The sequence below is a fragment of the Medicago sativa genome, chromosome 3 (assembly GCF_051527215.1).
Source record: "Medicago sativa cultivar Bolivia chromosome 3, Bolivia_mono, whole genome shotgun sequence".
Lineage (NCBI taxonomy): Eukaryota > Viridiplantae > Streptophyta > Magnoliopsida > Fabales > Fabaceae > Medicago > Medicago sativa.
Window position 1 is genome coordinate 99,190,885 of NC_140751.1, and position 17,511 is coordinate 99,208,395.

The window sequence follows — 17,511 nt, forward strand, 5'->3', positions numbered from 1 at the left end:
CTTAGATCACATGAAGGCCCCGATTTAAAGAAAAAAGAAAAATCATTTCAATTCAACCTTTATGTTTGCCTCTCTTAACAGAGTTATTAATTTCTTTCAACTCTCATAACAATATGTGGGTCAGAGATAACAAAGTCTCCACCCCTTTTTGGTGTGTGATATCAATTTCGATCGAATCATTTTACTAACTTTTAATTGCTGATAAGTTTCTTTATACCACTTTGAACTCTTTAGCAGCAAGACAGAACTTGTTCAAGGACACATTTAATTAAATTGTCAACAACTAACGAAAATTAACAAAGCATGCCAAAGAAAAATAAATTAATTAAAAGGAGTTCCAATAACATAGAAAGAAAGGAAAAAGAAGGACAATCACAATAAAACTGTCATGATTATACTTCACTACCTATCAATATTCTTCAATATCCAAAACAGCAACATCAAATCAAACCAACATTCTCTTTCTTTGCCCTTATCCTATCTTTTTTCTTTCCTTTAAATCATAAGTCTTCCCTCACAAAACTAACACTCTTGACCAATAATCCCATTGCCTTTGTTACAATTTTGCTGCTCTTTCTCTCCCATACTTTCTATACTTACATTGCTAATCATTGATGAAACTAGAGACAGAAACAGAGTGGTGCCTCCCAAATAATGTTACAGATATTACATGCATGGATAAACAACCAATGGTGGTAATTGAGAAAGTGAGCAAAACGGTGCGTTTGATAGGTTTTCTGATACAAAACGGTGTCTCTAAGAGTAACAGAGTTATGCAGGATATGCAAGAAGTGATGAAGAGAGGAAAAAACATAGGGAAATCACTGAACAACATGATAGTGAAGCACCACGAAGCTCTCATGTGCCGTCCACGTGAAGCTGATATGTATTTCGTATCACCGTTGGAGTATCAGTTCAGCTGTAGCAGCAGTCCACCTCGTCTTTCTCACGGTGTCAACAGTAGTAGGAGGAAGCTATTATCTCCGGCGGCAGAACACAGTCGCCGGCAAATGAGGGTTTATCGTGGAACCAGAAATGAAGGGAGGCGCGTGAAGATAACGAAAAGGGAGACGGTGAAGGAGGAGAAGGTGTTTGAGGTGGACCAAGCGGCGGAGGAGTTCATAGAGAGGTTTTACAGAGAGTTGAGGTTGCAGAAATGGTTGGATCATCAAGATCGCTATTGATGGTGATGTGTCACAAATGTTGTGTTTGAACCAGGTAAAACATCATGTGCATGCATGTGGGGTTCCACTTGTGTAACATAGTTGATTTTAATGTTATATAACATCACCCAATCAGGGTGTGCCACGTGGCACACCCTTTTTTTTTAAAGAAAAAATTCAATTAAAGGAGAATAAGAGAACACGTGAGTGAGAGACAACAAACAGATTTGTTCCTCTTCTCCTTCTCCTTGCGATCTCACTCCCACCACCCACCATCAACTTCTCTCCGCCGCCGTCCTCCTCTCCACCGTCGACCACAGTTATGCCATAAGCCGCCGCCGTCAATTCTTCCTCTTGCCTTCACAATATTTTCTTTCAAATTTGTTGAATTTGATTTGGAATGAATTTTAGGATTCATTGAAGGTTTGTAGAGAATCAGTAGACTAATAATAACAACAAATATTCTTTCACTTATCTCTTGAGAGTAGGTTGATTTGGATTTTTTGAATTGTGACAAACTAATGAAAAAATTGTTATAATAAAATTGTTGTTATTAGTAGTATTGCAGTAATCACGGACACCACCAGCAGATAAGTTGTAGAGCTTCTCTTCTGAACAAGTGGATAATCCTTGACCTCTTTGCATAGAATATTGAGAACTTTGTTTAGTTCCAGAAATACTAGGATTCAAGGCCCTGTGATTGTTTAGTGACAGGAATCTGTCTTGGTCAGAAAGAGTAGAAACAGATTCTGGCTCCACAAATCGAGTTCTCCTACCATAGTTTGAATCGGGCCATTGGAGTGGAAAAGCACTTCTGGGTCTATTTAGTTTTTGGTGAATTTTAAGAATGTAAGGCTGAAGATGTGGATGATTTAGTAACTCTCCAGCCTGTTAAAAATAACTGAGCTTAAGTTGTTTGAATATATATACACCAAAATAAAGTTAGCAAGTTTACTTTATGCAAATTTTGCATATACTACTAGTCATGCAAAGGTAGTGAAAGAACAAAGAAAACTTCAGCAAACACTTTAATTTGCAAATATAGCAATGTCTCACATAAATATATATATATATATATATCAATTTCAATTAAGGTCATAGACACATAAGTTGTTGAAAACTGAATTGATGTGCAATTGAAACAACTTAATAAGTTGCTGTCAAAAAACGCATAAGCGGAAAAAACACATAAACACTAATGAACAAATGACAAAAACTCAACAAGGTTGCACCACCTGCAGCCAACAAAATGCCAAAACCTGCAGAATTCTGCAGGCTGAACAGCTCCTGCCAAGCAAAAACAGAACCAGCAACATGCTTAAGGCCTACATGCTTTAAACCCACCAAAACCAAGCAAGAAAACAAGGTAAAAAACCACCAGCAATACACAAATAATAACCACCAGCAATACACAAATAATTCAAAGAAATTTTGATTTTTATTATGGGTTAATCTTATTTCTATGAACATTTCAATCATTCTAAAGAAAAAGAAAAAAGAAAAAAATACCTTATGATGACACATTCATGGCAGGTTCACGGCGGCGGCGGTGACTCATGGTGGACGGAAAACTGACGATGATGATGATGATGGTGACTGAGTTTGTTTTGAACTGGAAGGCGGAAGCAAAAGGGGGTGGGTTTTCTATTTCACTTGTCTCCCACTCACGTGTTTTCTCTTATTCTCCTCCTTTAATTGAATTTTTTTTTAAAAAAAAAGGGTGTGCCACGTGGCACACCCTGATTGGGTGATGTTATATAACATTAAAACCAACTATGTTACACAAGTGGAACCCGTGGCAGGTGAATCATATTGAAGCTCAAATAACAAACAACTCTATTTCTACGGCTCCTGTTAATGTTGATTACCTTACCTGTAGACTGTAGTTGTTTGTTGATGCGTTATTATTGAGACCTGCAATGCAATGTACTATTTTCGTACTGTTCTGTTATCAACAACAACAACAATAGCTACCTCTTTTTTACTTCTCCACGTTACTGCGTTGACCTTCCCTTTCAAATCATTAACTCTTTTGGTAACAAGAAACAAAAATTGTTTTTACTCTTTTGGTGACTCTTTTACTTTTTACTCTTTACAGATTACCTCTTATTAAATTTTAGTCTTTTCAAAATTCACCAAAATTTATAAATTGAATGTGTTTGATGATAAAAATTGGTTTTGAATAAATTGATTTTAGGACAAAAATGAGGAAATATAAACATTTTCATAAATTTTATGTTCAGTACGCCCACACTTTTGATCGGAATACACAATGGGGGGTAAACTCGGTAAAATCGGGTAAACTCGAGTAAAATCGGAATATAAGTCTAATTTTTTTTGATAGTTTTATTGATAACTTTAGGAACTTGTGAAACTTGCCTTTTTGGATGGTTAATACTTAATAGACTTATGATTTTGCAAGTTTATTTTGTATTTTGATGTTTGATTGAATATATTGTTTTATTATGATGGTTGAAAACCTTTATAATTTAGTCATATTTTGCACTATTGGACTAATTACAATATTATATTAGTTTACATATTCTAAATAATAAATTTTATTTAATTTTAATTTTAGGTAAACTCGTACGAGTTCTCGAATCGAGTTTTCTAGTCGAGTTTACCTGGACAAAAAGAGTTGAGGTAAACTCTCGAGTGGTAAAACATTGGGTAGGATATTATATAATTTATTTATTTTTTAATGATGACATTACATAATTATATGATATTTTGATCTAACACCCGATTTGTTCAGTTTAAAATTTTTATATTTTTAACTATACTTCCCTCAAAAAAAAATAATACTATTTGACGAGGAAAAAAAAAACTAATAAAGGAAGACTATTTGAGAAACAAGTTCAATGTTGTAATCAATTAAATCCACGGTCAAAGCTTTAAATCCCAGCTTCAACGTTTAGACAGTCTATAGACGCAAATTTAAGGATACAATTGATTTCAATTCTTGTCCTAAACAAAAAAAATTGATTTCAATTAACTAATTCAAGTCAAACACCATAATGTTGCGGTCAAACCGTGAACGACTAATCCTAACGTACTTTCTTACACGATAATCGCAAAAAATAAAATAAATGCTGATAAAGCTATTTTTCATATTTATCCTCTATTTTTTTTTCCTTTTTCATATTTATCCTCTATTGTGTATGACTAAATAGTAGTCGTATAGAAGGTTAGCGTATTAAACTAAATATTTTAAGGGCCGGGCAAGAATATAAGTTTTGTCTTGAAATCACAGGTTTTTACTTTTAATCAAGTAATAATTATATCATTTTTTATAAAAACTTTACTTATTTTAGTGGCTTAACCAATGCCCCGGGAGCAATAGTTAGCATTCTCCAGATTTTAACTATAATCAAGCACAATTAAAAAAATAATTTATCAATTTAACAATTTAAATGAGACTGAAATTGTTCAATATTATTGTGTATCACGTGTATATTCCGTAAAGATTAGACACGGATGCAAACTTTGAACCAGATAAAATATAGAAAACTAAAAAATACAAACAACTTAAAACATTCATACAAAAAAGTACGCTAAAACTAGTTCCTATGATCGAACCAACTCATGAACCGAATAAACATTCATATCAATTTAGCTTTTTGATTTAACGAACCCAATTTTCAGCTCAGATTTAACTCGCTTGGTTCATGAACAAAGTTCAATGAGTTAATTGTTGGGTTGGGCTACGAAGTATTTCAATGAGTTAATTGTTGGGTTGGGCTACGAAGTATGTTCGAGTTTACTCGATTCATTATCAACCCTAATCGAGAACTTGTTCTTTGTTCATGTACTTTGAAATTTTAATATAATTAATGTTTTCTTCTTTGCTGTTTTTAATTGTCGTGTTTACTATGATCATGAGTGAGGAGACTTTTTTAGTCTTAGAAATCCAATAATAAGTTTTCCATGATCTAGCTTCTTTCTTTTTGTTATGGATTTGAAAACCTTCTGATTTAATATTGTCACTCTTTGTGTGTATAATTTTCTAATCCTAAATATTGAGCAATGGATCCAAAGAGGAAGTTTGATATTAGCAAATGTGATTACATATTCATATGATTAGTTATACGTTCTTAGACATCAATCGATGGACTGAAATATGAAGGTTGTTTTCAGATATATAAGATTGAAGAATAATTTCAAATCATGAAAATTGTATAGATATTTCTGAGACGGTATAGGCTAATAAATTTTAATGGGGTTTTTCAACAATTCTACCATGAAAAATGGGATGTCATATTGGTTGAAAATATATTTTTGCATCTATGGAAAGGGACATTAGTTATATTAGTTTATCTTATCTTTAGAAATTTGATTTACACAATACAACAAACAAGAAGGATGGGGTTTGTAGTTTTCATCGTTGTGATTTTTTTTTTGTTTATGACAACTAATTTTTATCATCGTGATGAAACCACAATCCTAATATGTTATATATCATTGCATATTATCTATCAAAACCATTCATCCAAAGTATGGATATTTTTTAGCTAATCGTCTTATAAAATAAATGGAACTAAACAAAGTCTATATGAGATCAATAATTTACCACATGATAGAGTCGCGCGCTTGCAGCATACTCCCTCCGGTCTTAAATGTAAGAAATTTTTCACTTTTTTGGTTCATTCAATAAATGATGTATGTGGTCTATAATAAAGACCACATACATCACTTATTGAATGAATCTAAAAAGTGAAAAGTTTCATACATTTGAGACCGAAGGGAGTATTATGTCTTTGGTGTCGTTGTCAGGGAACTTTGATTGACATTGATTTGTTTTCCTGTATCGAATAAACTGAATTCTTCGTTTTTATTTATCTGTTGTTGTTTGCTTTTCTTTGTTGATTACATAGAGTTCAAAGTCTTGGGGCAGTTGTTAAACCAATATACGAGCTAAAGAATTTCTCCATCAACGACGAAGAGAATAGTCGAGAAATTTTCATATGGTTGAGAATAAAACTTTAAAAGATTATGCATCTTCTAACGCCACAAAGTCGCACTCTAGCATTGCACGCCCGACAGTGGAGTTGAATAATTTTGACCTTAAATCTTCCTTTTATGTTTTCTAGCAAAGTCAATTTCGGGTTTGCCAACGGATGATCCAAACCTCCATTTGCCAATTTTTCTTGAATGTTGTGATACATCGAAAATGAATAGCGTGATAAGTGATGCCATAAGACAAAGACTCTTCCTTTGTTTACTAAGCTTTCGCTACATCCGTTGCCTTATGATGCCATCACTACACGAGATCAAATGCAACAAGCCTTCATTGACAAATATCTCCCTTCATAAACATCTCAATCGCGAAATAAATAACAAGTTTTTATTCTAAGGCTGTGTCCTCGCCATGGGCTTGAAAATTGATTAATTGTTTATAATTTCTACAATGGGTTGTATTGCATACCAAGGATGGTGGTTGATGCTCTCGAGGGATAAGCTTTGATGAATAAGAATATAGAAGTCGGTCATGCTCTTATAGATAAAACTACACAACCATTATCATTGGATGACTGACCGAGCGACACGATCCAAGAAAAGGGAAATGTATGATATAGATGCTTTAAACCATGTTTCTATTAACGTTGATGAAACAGACCCTACCAATACTGTTCATGATAAGACTTCAACCAATACAGTATTAACCATCTTAACAACTCTTAAATAGAAAATCTGTTTTCAAACACTTATGGTCCGAAATGAAGGAATCATTCAATTTTTTCTTACAAAAACCCTTCATCATACCAATTTTCTCAACAAACATACGGTCTTTCGGGTTTACAAAAGGTTTTTAACAATCCACAAAAGTCTGATTTGAAATTAATGCCTGAAATTTTGTGCTAACTCAAGCTAAACAAAATATGAAGAAGAATATGAACATTGATAGAATACTGGATATTCTTTGATAAAAATGAAAATATGAAAAAGATAATAGAAGTTGATAAACTGTGGATTTTTTGTAGGAATTTTTTGATTGATTAATTATTTATTTTAAAGTATTATTATATTTATTATTAATTTTATTAAATATTATAATTAGTTTTCCTTTTGACTAAGTGGCAATCACGTTTCTATTTCTATTCCAACTTCATGTACTTATGGTTGCAATTTACCTGGTCAAATGCATGTGCTCCTATTTACTTGCTATGTAACTGTCCTATTTACTTGTTATGTAACCGTTGAAAGCTAGGAATAATTCTGACATAATTTCGGTTTCAATGCCCATTATTTAGAGGCTATTATACGTATGTGTATAAAATAAGAGGTGGGTTTGGGTGCACAAGGTACAGAGTGCATGATAGAACATATATGTTAGCCATTTTCATCTCTACGTTTTATAACAAATAACAAATATATATAAGTTCCCTTGAGCATCCAATAGTGGTTTCTGAGACCTTGCTAATTCACGTGCGGTGCTAGCAAGAAGTGACCGTTGTATCCTGGAGAGTACTAGCTATGAGACCTATCGCATCGGATGATCCATCCGGGGTGGCGAAATACTCTTAAGCCCAGTGCTTCGTGCACGCCTCAGTCAATAATCGATAAGTTTACTTATTATCTATTCTATTGTATTTAGTGTTCTATTATTTTGATGCTAATATTTCCTGTTGTTTATTACCTTATAATAATTTTGTGACTAATTTTTCCAACAATCTTAAGAGTATTTTGTGACATAGAATTATTATTATGAACAATACTTGTTACTAATTCTAATTTCAGAATTCTTTATACTGTTGAATGAAAAACTAGTAGCACTAACGTTGGTTTTATGTTATGCGACATGTATGATGGATTCGGAAACTCCGTCGAAGCATCGTACGAAATTTTGGTCTAGTGAGCATTGAGAGAGCCAAAAATTGGGTGAACTTTTGTTTAGAGGGAGATGGCATAATTCATAGGTTTAGTCTACAAGAGCATGATTTGATCAACTCCATTGTAAGTTATAAATTATTCTCCTCTTGAAACCATCCACAAGAGGCAAGGTACATATCCTTACTTTTAATCCTCAAAGATATTGATTTTTGTGTGTTAAAACTCTGAAAGTGTATTGAATGTATTTTTAGAAAATTATGACTCTATGTTTTTATTTATTTGCTTTGAAACTGGTACGCTATCGGCTTTCTTTGATACCACTACATTTGCTTTGGACCTTTGATTTGATAATTATTAGCTCTAGTATAAAACTTGAATGGTTTTTGAAGCTGCATGCTATTTTATTTTAATATGAGAAAATGATCATGATTTTTGGCTATCTTAAATTATATTTTATTAAATAGATAGCAGATGTGATTAGAACTCTAATTTTAAAGATCAAGATGTGTTTGTGATATAAATGATAAATCATCAAATAATTTTTTGACTATGTTGGATGCGTACAAATTTTTTATTTTGTTATCTATGATTGTAGCTATCTGTCTCGTTGATGTTATTATGGTAGAATAGTTTCAATGTTAAGAGACCAATTAATTGTTGTTTGATATATGAAACATAGTTGCAGCAGTAAAATTAGACCGAGTATAATAATATTATTAATTGTGTCTCTATTTCCTAATTACTACTAAATTAGGACTATGCATTTTCATGTATATTACTGTTTTGTTTCTTGCAATTTATGATCAACTTGTACACTCTCAAAGTGTGGGGGTTTTATATTGAGTTTAATAACATGATTATTGATCTCTCATACACAATGATTGAATTCTTATATTGTTCTTCAACTAATAGAGATTTGGTTTAGAACCTCATTGCATTTCGGTTTATATGTATTATGTAAAACCAGTGTCTATGAATGAGCTTTATATATATGTGACCAACTGTGTATGAATGAACTTTATATGTGACTAAGTGTTTGAGGGATATTTGCATAAGCCTGAAAATTTTGTTAGTATAAATTTTGTGATATATACTTCAATTTGTGTGAAATTTTCTTAACTATATTTATTGTGGGCGAATATAATATATTTATGATTGGGAGAATTTAGTGACGTGTGTATATACGCTTTGTATGCATGAGAATATATATTTGAGAATATTGTTTGATTGTGAAATATTATTTAATATATTATTGGAAGGAAAAAAAAAATTGAGAAACTTATAGAGATACATATATGATATGCACGAGTGAAATAAGTGCAATAAAGATGTTGTTGCTTAATTTAAGCAGACCTGAATATATTTTTTGTGGCACTTGATAAACTCATGAGATATATAATGAGATACACCTTAAAATATTGGTGACATATATTGTGGATTATCCATTGTATTAAAATAATACAATGATGTTTAATTTATCTATGTGTGGATTTATTTTTCCCAATGTGGGGTGTCGTCACTTGAAAAATAATTCAAGCAGACTTGCATAAAATTCACACATGATTTTATATTTACCCAATGTGGGGGTGTTGTCGCTTGAAAGTATTTTCAAGTAGACCTGTATAATAAATCTAGATATAGATTTAATTTCCTCCGATGTGGGGGTGTTGTGGCTTAGAATTTATTTAAGCAAACCTATGATAATATATCATAGATGATGTTTTGATAATTTATATGAGATACTGGCCGAGAGACGTCTTGGTCAATGTATTATTTGTGATTTGTTGATACATCTGCGGTATAGTTAAAAATATATATACATCGAAGGGAGATGGATTATGTCCAATACAAAAATTGAGTGCGATGGTAATCCAACATAAATTGTGAAAATTTGCAAGGTTATGTTCATATGGGTAAGAACAAGTCGCTTGTCAATTTGATGAGACACTATCCATTTTATTTTTGAGAATTCATCCCTATGGTGTAGGATAGTGTAAACTACAGCGTTGAAGGTTGAGTTTATAAACTCTTAATAAATCTATAGCTCATATATTTGAGTGGTGTGCTTGACTGTGGTGTACACTTGATAGATTTACCTATATGAGTGTTGGAGGTGGGGCCGCCTCTATGAAAGGTTGGGCAGACTTTCTAGAGCCACTCATGAAATCCAGGCATAGGTGCAAGACCAAAATGCACCACACCGCGTTAAACAAACTTTGGACGAGAGGTCAATGTGAGTGATGAGGTCACTGATTCACATACATAATGAGGTTCATAGAGGTTATAATCTCACCGACAATCTAGTGGATCAAATTTCATTTGCTCTATGTGCTAGTTCGTAGTCCAAAAGACACTAGTGCTTATGCATTGATTTTTCACGCACCTAAAACTTTAAAATAAATAATTGTGGGGGATTGTAGGAATTTTTTGATTGATTAATTATTTATTTTAAAGTATTATTATATTTATTATTAATTTTATTAAATATTATAATTAGTTTTCCTTTTGACTAAGTGGCAATCACGTTTCTATTTCTATTCCAACTTCATGTACTTATGGTTGCAATTTACCTAGTCAAATGCATGTGCTCCTATTTACTTGCTATGTAACTGTCCTATTTACTTGTTATGTAACCGTTGAAAGCTAGGAATAATTCTGATATAATTTCGGTTTCAATGCCCATTATTTAGAGGCTATTATACGTATGTGTATAAAATAAGAGGTGGGTTTGGGTGCACAAGGTACAGAGTGCATGATAGAACATATATGTTAGCCATTTTCATCTCTACGTTTTATAACAAATAACAAATATATATAAGTTCCCTTGAGCATCCAATAGTGGTTCCTGAGACCTTGCTAATTCACGTGCGGTGCTAGCAAGAAGTGACCGTTGTATCCTGGAGAGTACTAGCTATGACACCTATCGCATCGGATGATCCATCCGGGGTGGCGAAATACTCTTAAGCCCAGTGCTTCGTGCACGCCTCAGTCAATAATTGATAAGTTTACTTATTATCTATTCTATTGTATTTAGTGTTCCATTAATTTGATGCTAATATTTCTTGTTGTTTATTACCTTATAATAATTTTGTGCTAATTTTTCCAACAATCTTAAGAGTATTTTGTGACATAGAATTATTATTCTAAACAATACTTGTTACTAATTCTAATTTCAGAATTCTTTATACTGTTGAATGAAAAACTAGTAGCACTAACGTTGGTTTTATGTTATGCGACATGTATGATGGATTTGGAAACTCCGTCGAAGCATCGTACGAAATTTTGGTCTAGTGAGCATTGAGAGAGCCAAAAATTGGGTGAACTTTTGTTTAGAGGGAGATGGCATAATTCATAGGTTTAGTCTACAAGAGCATGATTTGATCAACTTCATTGTAAGTTATAAATTATTCTCCTCTTGAAACCATCCACAAGAGGCAAGGTACATATCCTTACTTTTAATCCTCAAAGATATTGATTTTTGTGTGTTAAAACTCTGAAAGTGTATTGAATGTATTTTTAGAAAATTATGACTCTATGTTTTTATTTATTTGCTTTGAAACTGGTACGCTATCGGCTTTCTTTGATACCACTACATTTGTTTTGGACCTTTGATTTGATAATTATTAGCTCTAGTATAAAACTTGAATGGTTTTTGAAGCTGCATGCTATTTTATTTTAGGGTTAATACATTTTTACCCCCCTGTAATATAGGCGAGTTCCGGTTTTCCCCCCTGTAAAAAAGATTCTTTCGATTCCAACCCTGTAATATGAAGATTCCGTCGAAAACCCCCCTGGTCCCATTTGACACACTCCCCTGCTGACGTGGCAATGACGTGGCGCGCCACATGTGAAATTTTTATTTTTTTTTTATTTTTTTTTTGGCTGACATGTGTGTATTTAGTTAACACATCACTATTTATTAAAATCATTTTAAAAATTAAAAAAAAACATTAATTTTTTTTTAAAAAACATTAAAAAACTTAAAATCTTTTAAAAACAAAAATCAGAGAAATTAGAAATTAGAAAGTCACATTGCATTTTCGTTTTCAACCCTCACATAACACACTTCACTCTTCATCTTCCATTTTCTCAGAATCTCTCAACCAGAAACGAACCCTAACTCAGAAACGAACTCGAAGAAGAAGATGACGAACTCGAAGAAGAACCTGAAGAACGCGAAGAAGAAGAAGGTAGCTACGGAAGGAAAGAGAAACGATGCGAAGAAGAAGAACACGCTGAAAAGCGTTCAACCCGAAGGAAATCCGGTCGTAGCAGAGGCGAATATGAACAAAGATGGTGGAAACGATTCAGTAAGTTTCTTTATTCTTTATCCTACTTCTTTGTTTCAAGGGTTTAAAAATGGAATTTTTGCATGGATTTAAAAACAACGAGGGTTGTTTATAGCTGCTGTGGTCCTGTTACGGGGTTTAAAAATCAATTTTTTGCACTGATTTTTGTCTTTTAGGGTGTTGTCTTTTAGGGTTTTTTATTCCTGAGAAAGGAAATTGCTTTGCTGACTGTGTGTGTATGTGTGGGGTATGTTTGTGGGGTCCACACTTACACGTGTCTAATTTTGATTGGTGTTAAAATTTTGTCAGGAAAAATTGTTGTTCAACTGTATCTTTCATCACGGTGGTGAATTTGTTAAGGATGATATCTTGTTCTATAGAGGTGGAAAGCAAGCAATTGTAAGTGATATAGACCTGCAGACTTGGGGTATGGATGCTATTGATGAGATTGTAACTGGTTGGGGCTATGATAAACAACACTACAGGATTTGGGGTGCAGTTGATGGGGAGGATGGTAAGTTTTTTCAAATTTATGTTGACCACCTTGCTGAAGAAGTTGCTATAAGGGCTATTGGTGATGAAGTTGATGGACATATATACTTAGAACACAATCAACAGGATGTATTAGAAAGAGATTTGGAAATCAGGGAACCCATTTGTTTTTATATGAAGTTCAACTCTGATGTGGATGATGATAGTGGTTATAGCAGTTATGATGTGGAGCTAGATGACAGTGAAAATGAGAGAGCTACTGCACTAGATGATGGGTTTGATGTTGTTGAAACTGAAGAAGTCCCTGCACATAAGTTGTTAATAGGCAATAGTTCAGCAAATGGAAGTAAGGGAAAGGGTAAGGCTCATATGGAAGAAGGACAAAAGCAAAACTTATGTGATGGAAAGGGAAAAGGTAAGGGTCATATGGTGGAACCAGTTGAGGAATACTTTAGTGAGGAGTTAGATAGCTCAGATCCAGATGAATCTGACCATGAGGCAGGACCTAGATATGAAAAGTTTAGAAGGGAGCAATTAAACAAGGACTATAAGTTTATGTTAGGAATGGAATTTAATTCTTTAAAAGAGTTCAAGGAGGCAATAATAGAGTGGAATGTACTTAATGGTCATGAAATTAGCTTTGAAAAAAATGAGAGCTATAGGGTAAGGGCTGTGTGTAAGGAAGATGCTTTGAAAAAAGGAGAAAAAAGAAAAGAAGGGGAAAAAAAGTGTGGGTATTTATGTCTTTGTTCTAAAGTGGGTGACAGGCGCACTTACCAAATTAAAAGCTATGTAAAGGATCACACGTGTGGGAGGGTTACAAAAAACAGATCTGCCAAGTCCAAGTGGGTTGCAAACTTTGCTGTTGTTAACAAACTTCAAACCAGTGAGAAAGTCACAATCAAAGACATCATGAATGATATGAGGAAGAACTACTCAGTAGAGATTACAAAGGGAAGGGCATGGAAGGCAAAGCAACTAGCACAGAAGATTGTTGATGGGGATGCTGACAGGCAATATAGCATGGTATGGAGGTATGCTGCTGAGTTAATCAGAGTTTATCCAGGTAACACTGCTAAGGTAAATGTTGAAAGACTTGGTCCTACAATTCAACCCAGATTTGGGTCTTTCTACTTTTCCTTTGATGGCTGCAAGAGAGGGTTCAAAGCTGCATGTAGACCCTTTGTGGGGGTAGATGGGTGCCACTTGAAGACCAAATATGGTGGACAACTTCTGCTAGCTGTTGGAAGGGACCCCAATGACCAGTATTTTCCCCTGGCCTTTGGTGTTGTTGAAGTAGAAAGCAAGGCAAGCTGGAAATGGTTTATGGAGCTGTTGATGAATGACATAGGAAATGACAGAAGATATGTATTCATATCAGATCAACAGAAGGTATAACATTATGTTTTATCATTTTTAACTGTTTGTAATTTTATGAGTTTTACTATCTTATATTAATGTACTTTTTACTTTTGTGAGTTATACTATTATAGGGATTAATGTCAGTGTTTGAAGAAATGTTTGAGTCAATTGAGCACAGACTCTGTTTAAGACATTTATATGCAAACTTCAAGAAGAAGTTTGGTGGTGGAACCTTGATAAGGGACCTGATGATGGGTGCTGCTAAAGCAACCTACTTTCAAGCTTGGAAGGCAAAAATGGATGAATTGAAGAAGGTTGATGTTGGTGCCTGGGAATGGTTGATGCTGCACCCTACTAAAAGTTGGTGTAAGCATGCTTTTTCTTACTACCCTAAGTGTGATGTAGTAATGAATAACTTAACTGAGTCCTTTAATGCAACAATATTAGTGGCTAGGGATAAACCATTTTTGTCTATGTGTGAATGGATTAGGACTTACTTAATGAATAAGATTGGCACTGCTAGAATTAAATTAGATAGGTGGCAACACAACATTATGCCTATGCCTAGGAAGAGGTTAAATAAAGAAGTGTTTTTGTCTGGACAATGGACACCAAGTCTTTCAATGGGTGATGAATGGCAAGTGATACATCATTATGGTGACCAACAGTTTATTGTAGATACTGCTAAGAGAACTTGTTCTTGTGGGTTTTGGGAATTGGTAGGGATTCCATGTAGACATGCAGTAGCTGCATTATCTTATAGGAAACAGAACCCCTCAGATTTTGTTGACCATTACTATTCAAGGTCAAAGTATATAGAGTGTTATAGTTTTGGAGTCAGTCCCATCAATGGCATGGAAATGTGGCCTGAGGTAGACATAGAGGAGCCTTTGCCTCCACACTACAAAAGAGGAGCTGGTAGACCCAAAAAACTGAGGATCAGGGAAGTTGATGAGCTTGGGACTAGAATGAGAAGACCTGGAGTGAGTTATAGATGTACCAAATGTGACAAGTTTGGCCACAACTCTAGGAGGTGTAAAAGTACTATTCAGGATCCAAATGCTGCTAAGAGAAAGGTATATTATTTCAACTTATTTAAAAGCACACTTTGTTAACTGTACACATCTGATTTAATATTAATATGTTACAGAGAAAGACAAGGAAGCATACTGAATGTGGTGAAAATGTGGATGTCCATGAAAATGGTGAGACATCTAATGGTCAGACTGAAACTACTACTGCTGAAATGGACAACTCTGATAACCCTGCTAAAAGACAGGTAACTTATTACCACTGCATGTCCATTATTTATTACCAAGATAGTGTTTAGAAAGAATAACTTATATATTGTTTGAAAACTATTTTGTAGAAGGAAGTCAGTTCTCAAATTGGTGTGGAATCACTGGATAATGTGTTTGATGACATTACTGATGAACTGATTGCATCCATTCCTGATGTCTATGTCTCTGATGTGTCTGGTACTGAAACTGCACCAGCAGATGTGCCTGTGTCAGTTAATGAAACTGCACCAGCAGATGTGCCTGTGTCTGGTACAGCAACTGCACCAGCTGATGTGCCTGTTGTTGCTGCAACTGGCCCAAGAATGCTCAATGGCCCAAGGATGCTTAATGGCCCAAGGATGCTCAATGTTGTGACTAATGCTGCTAAGATGACCAATATAGGCCAGCAGGTAAGGAAGAGAACTAGTGAAAGGCTTAGAAAGCTAAAGACAAAGAAAATTACAGGTCCTGGGGCTACTGCAGCTGCACCAATGGTGTTGGATGAGTCTGAAGAAGGGGTATTAACACAAGAAGAACCTACAGCAGGCACAAAAGATGGAGTAGTTCTTCCAATCATCAGAACAATGAAGACTGTAGTTGCAGAGAAATAGTTTAGTGATTTGTAATGACATTAAGCACTATGCGCTATCTTTTGAAACTCTGTTTTTTGTTATGACTTCATGCACAACATGTGCTATCTTTTGAAACTCTGTATTTTGTTATGACTTTAAGCACAATGTGTGCTATCTTTTGAATTGTGTAATGTCTTTAAGTACAACCTGTGTCTTTTATGCACTTATATGTAATGACTTATTCACTATTATCTTATGACTATTGCACTTTCTCTTTTATTTACTTAAGGCTTATATGCAATCTTAGCAGTGTTCTCAAGTCTTTTTGTAGTGAATCTTAGTGTTACTAATGCCAAAGTTAAACCAGAATGTAACATAACCAACATATTTCATTCATTAATACCAACCATTACATCATACTAAACCATTGCATCATACTAAACCATTACATTATACTAGTTATAGATGTTACAAAAGGTCACTTTTTAACACATTACATTTCGACAGGAGACATAAACTTCAAAACAACCAAGAAGAAGATCCATGACAACACCAATAAAACAAGTAGGCCAAAGCTTTTGCTTCTTTCATATTGCAGTTTCTTCTTCATTTTTAGGTGCTTGGTTGAGGCCCTCTCAGACCCATATACCTTGCCTAATTCCTTTCCAAGTTCTTTTCCAACTTCCTCTCCAATTTCCTTGCCAAACACCCTTAGATATTCAGCTATCATTGCACAGTTCTTGCAACCATCTTCAACATTCTTAGAAGTTAGATTCACCATGTTGCTGCTTCCAACATCATAGCCACTTGAACCTTTTGAGTTTTGCAATGTAGATTCACCAAGTCCATTGTCTCTGTTCTTTGCAGCCAATCTTTTCAACAGGGCCTGCACTCTTGGTGTTTCTAACTCATCATCCCATATGAACAAATTACAATGATCTTCATTCTACATCAAATAATCACAACAGATTTAGCTGACAAGAACATGAATCAAAATAAAATAAAATAAAATCGATAAATTTTACCTCCCAAAAATTACAGCATCTCCAAAATTTCCTCTTTGGGTTTTCATCTGTGTTTGATACCCACAATCGCATAAGCCTATTGCACCCACATTTGGGTGCATTTCTTCCATTTTCGTTCCCAATTGATGATGCTTTGCTTCCAGCCATATCAAACCCCAAAAAACGAAAATAAAGACTACGAAATCGCGGTTAGGAACAATGAAGGAAACTGAATCCGAAAACGAAAATCCAGAAGAACAGGATTACGAAAATGGAGAAGAGGAATGGCGATGAGTTGAGGAAGATGAAGACTGGATCTGAATGAACATTCTTTCCCCTTTGGGTTTTTAATTTGTGTTTTTAAAAGAATTTTAATGTTTTTTTTTTAATTTTTAAAATGATTTTAATAAATAGTGATGTGTTAACTAAATACACACATGTCAGCCAAAAAAAAAAAAAAATAATAATTTCACATGTGGCGCGCCACGTCATTGCCACGTCAGCAGGGGAGTGTGTCA

The 17,511-nt window shown here is 34.2% G+C and overlaps 3 protein-coding genes across 3 annotated transcripts; 2 read left to right on the forward strand and 1 right to left on the reverse strand.

The window, feature by feature from the left end:
* The first annotated feature begins 372 nt into the window (after positions 1–372).
* Positions 373–1,238, forward strand: LOC146942762 (uncharacterized). The gene has a single exon (XM_085756831.1). It carries the CDS (start codon positions 615–617, stop codon positions 1,182–1,184), a length of 570 nt encoding a protein of 189 aa, XP_085612957.1. The 5' UTR covers positions 373–614; the 3' UTR covers positions 1,185–1,238.
* Positions 1,239–12,159: 10,921 nt separating this feature from the next.
* LOC146942763 (uncharacterized) lies at positions 12,160–16,129 on the forward strand. The gene is made up of 5 exons (XM_085756840.1): positions 12,160–12,304; positions 12,593–14,167; positions 14,269–15,213; positions 15,288–15,416; positions 15,507–16,129. The coding sequence occupies exons 1-5, from the start codon at positions 12,278–12,280 to the stop codon at positions 16,026–16,028; spliced, it is 3,198 nt and encodes a 1,065-aa protein (XP_085612966.1). The 5' UTR covers positions 12,160–12,277; the 3' UTR covers positions 16,029–16,129.
* A 353-nt stretch (positions 16,130–16,482) lies between these two features.
* On the reverse strand, positions 16,483–17,161 carry LOC146942764 (uncharacterized). Its single transcript, XM_085756839.1, has 2 exons — positions 17,015–17,161; positions 16,483–16,935 (listed from the first exon to the last, which is right to left on the reverse strand). Exons 1-2 carry the CDS (start codon positions 17,159–17,161, stop codon positions 16,483–16,485), a joined length of 600 nt encoding a protein of 199 aa, XP_085612965.1.
* Between the last annotated feature and the right edge of the window lie 350 nt (positions 17,162–17,511).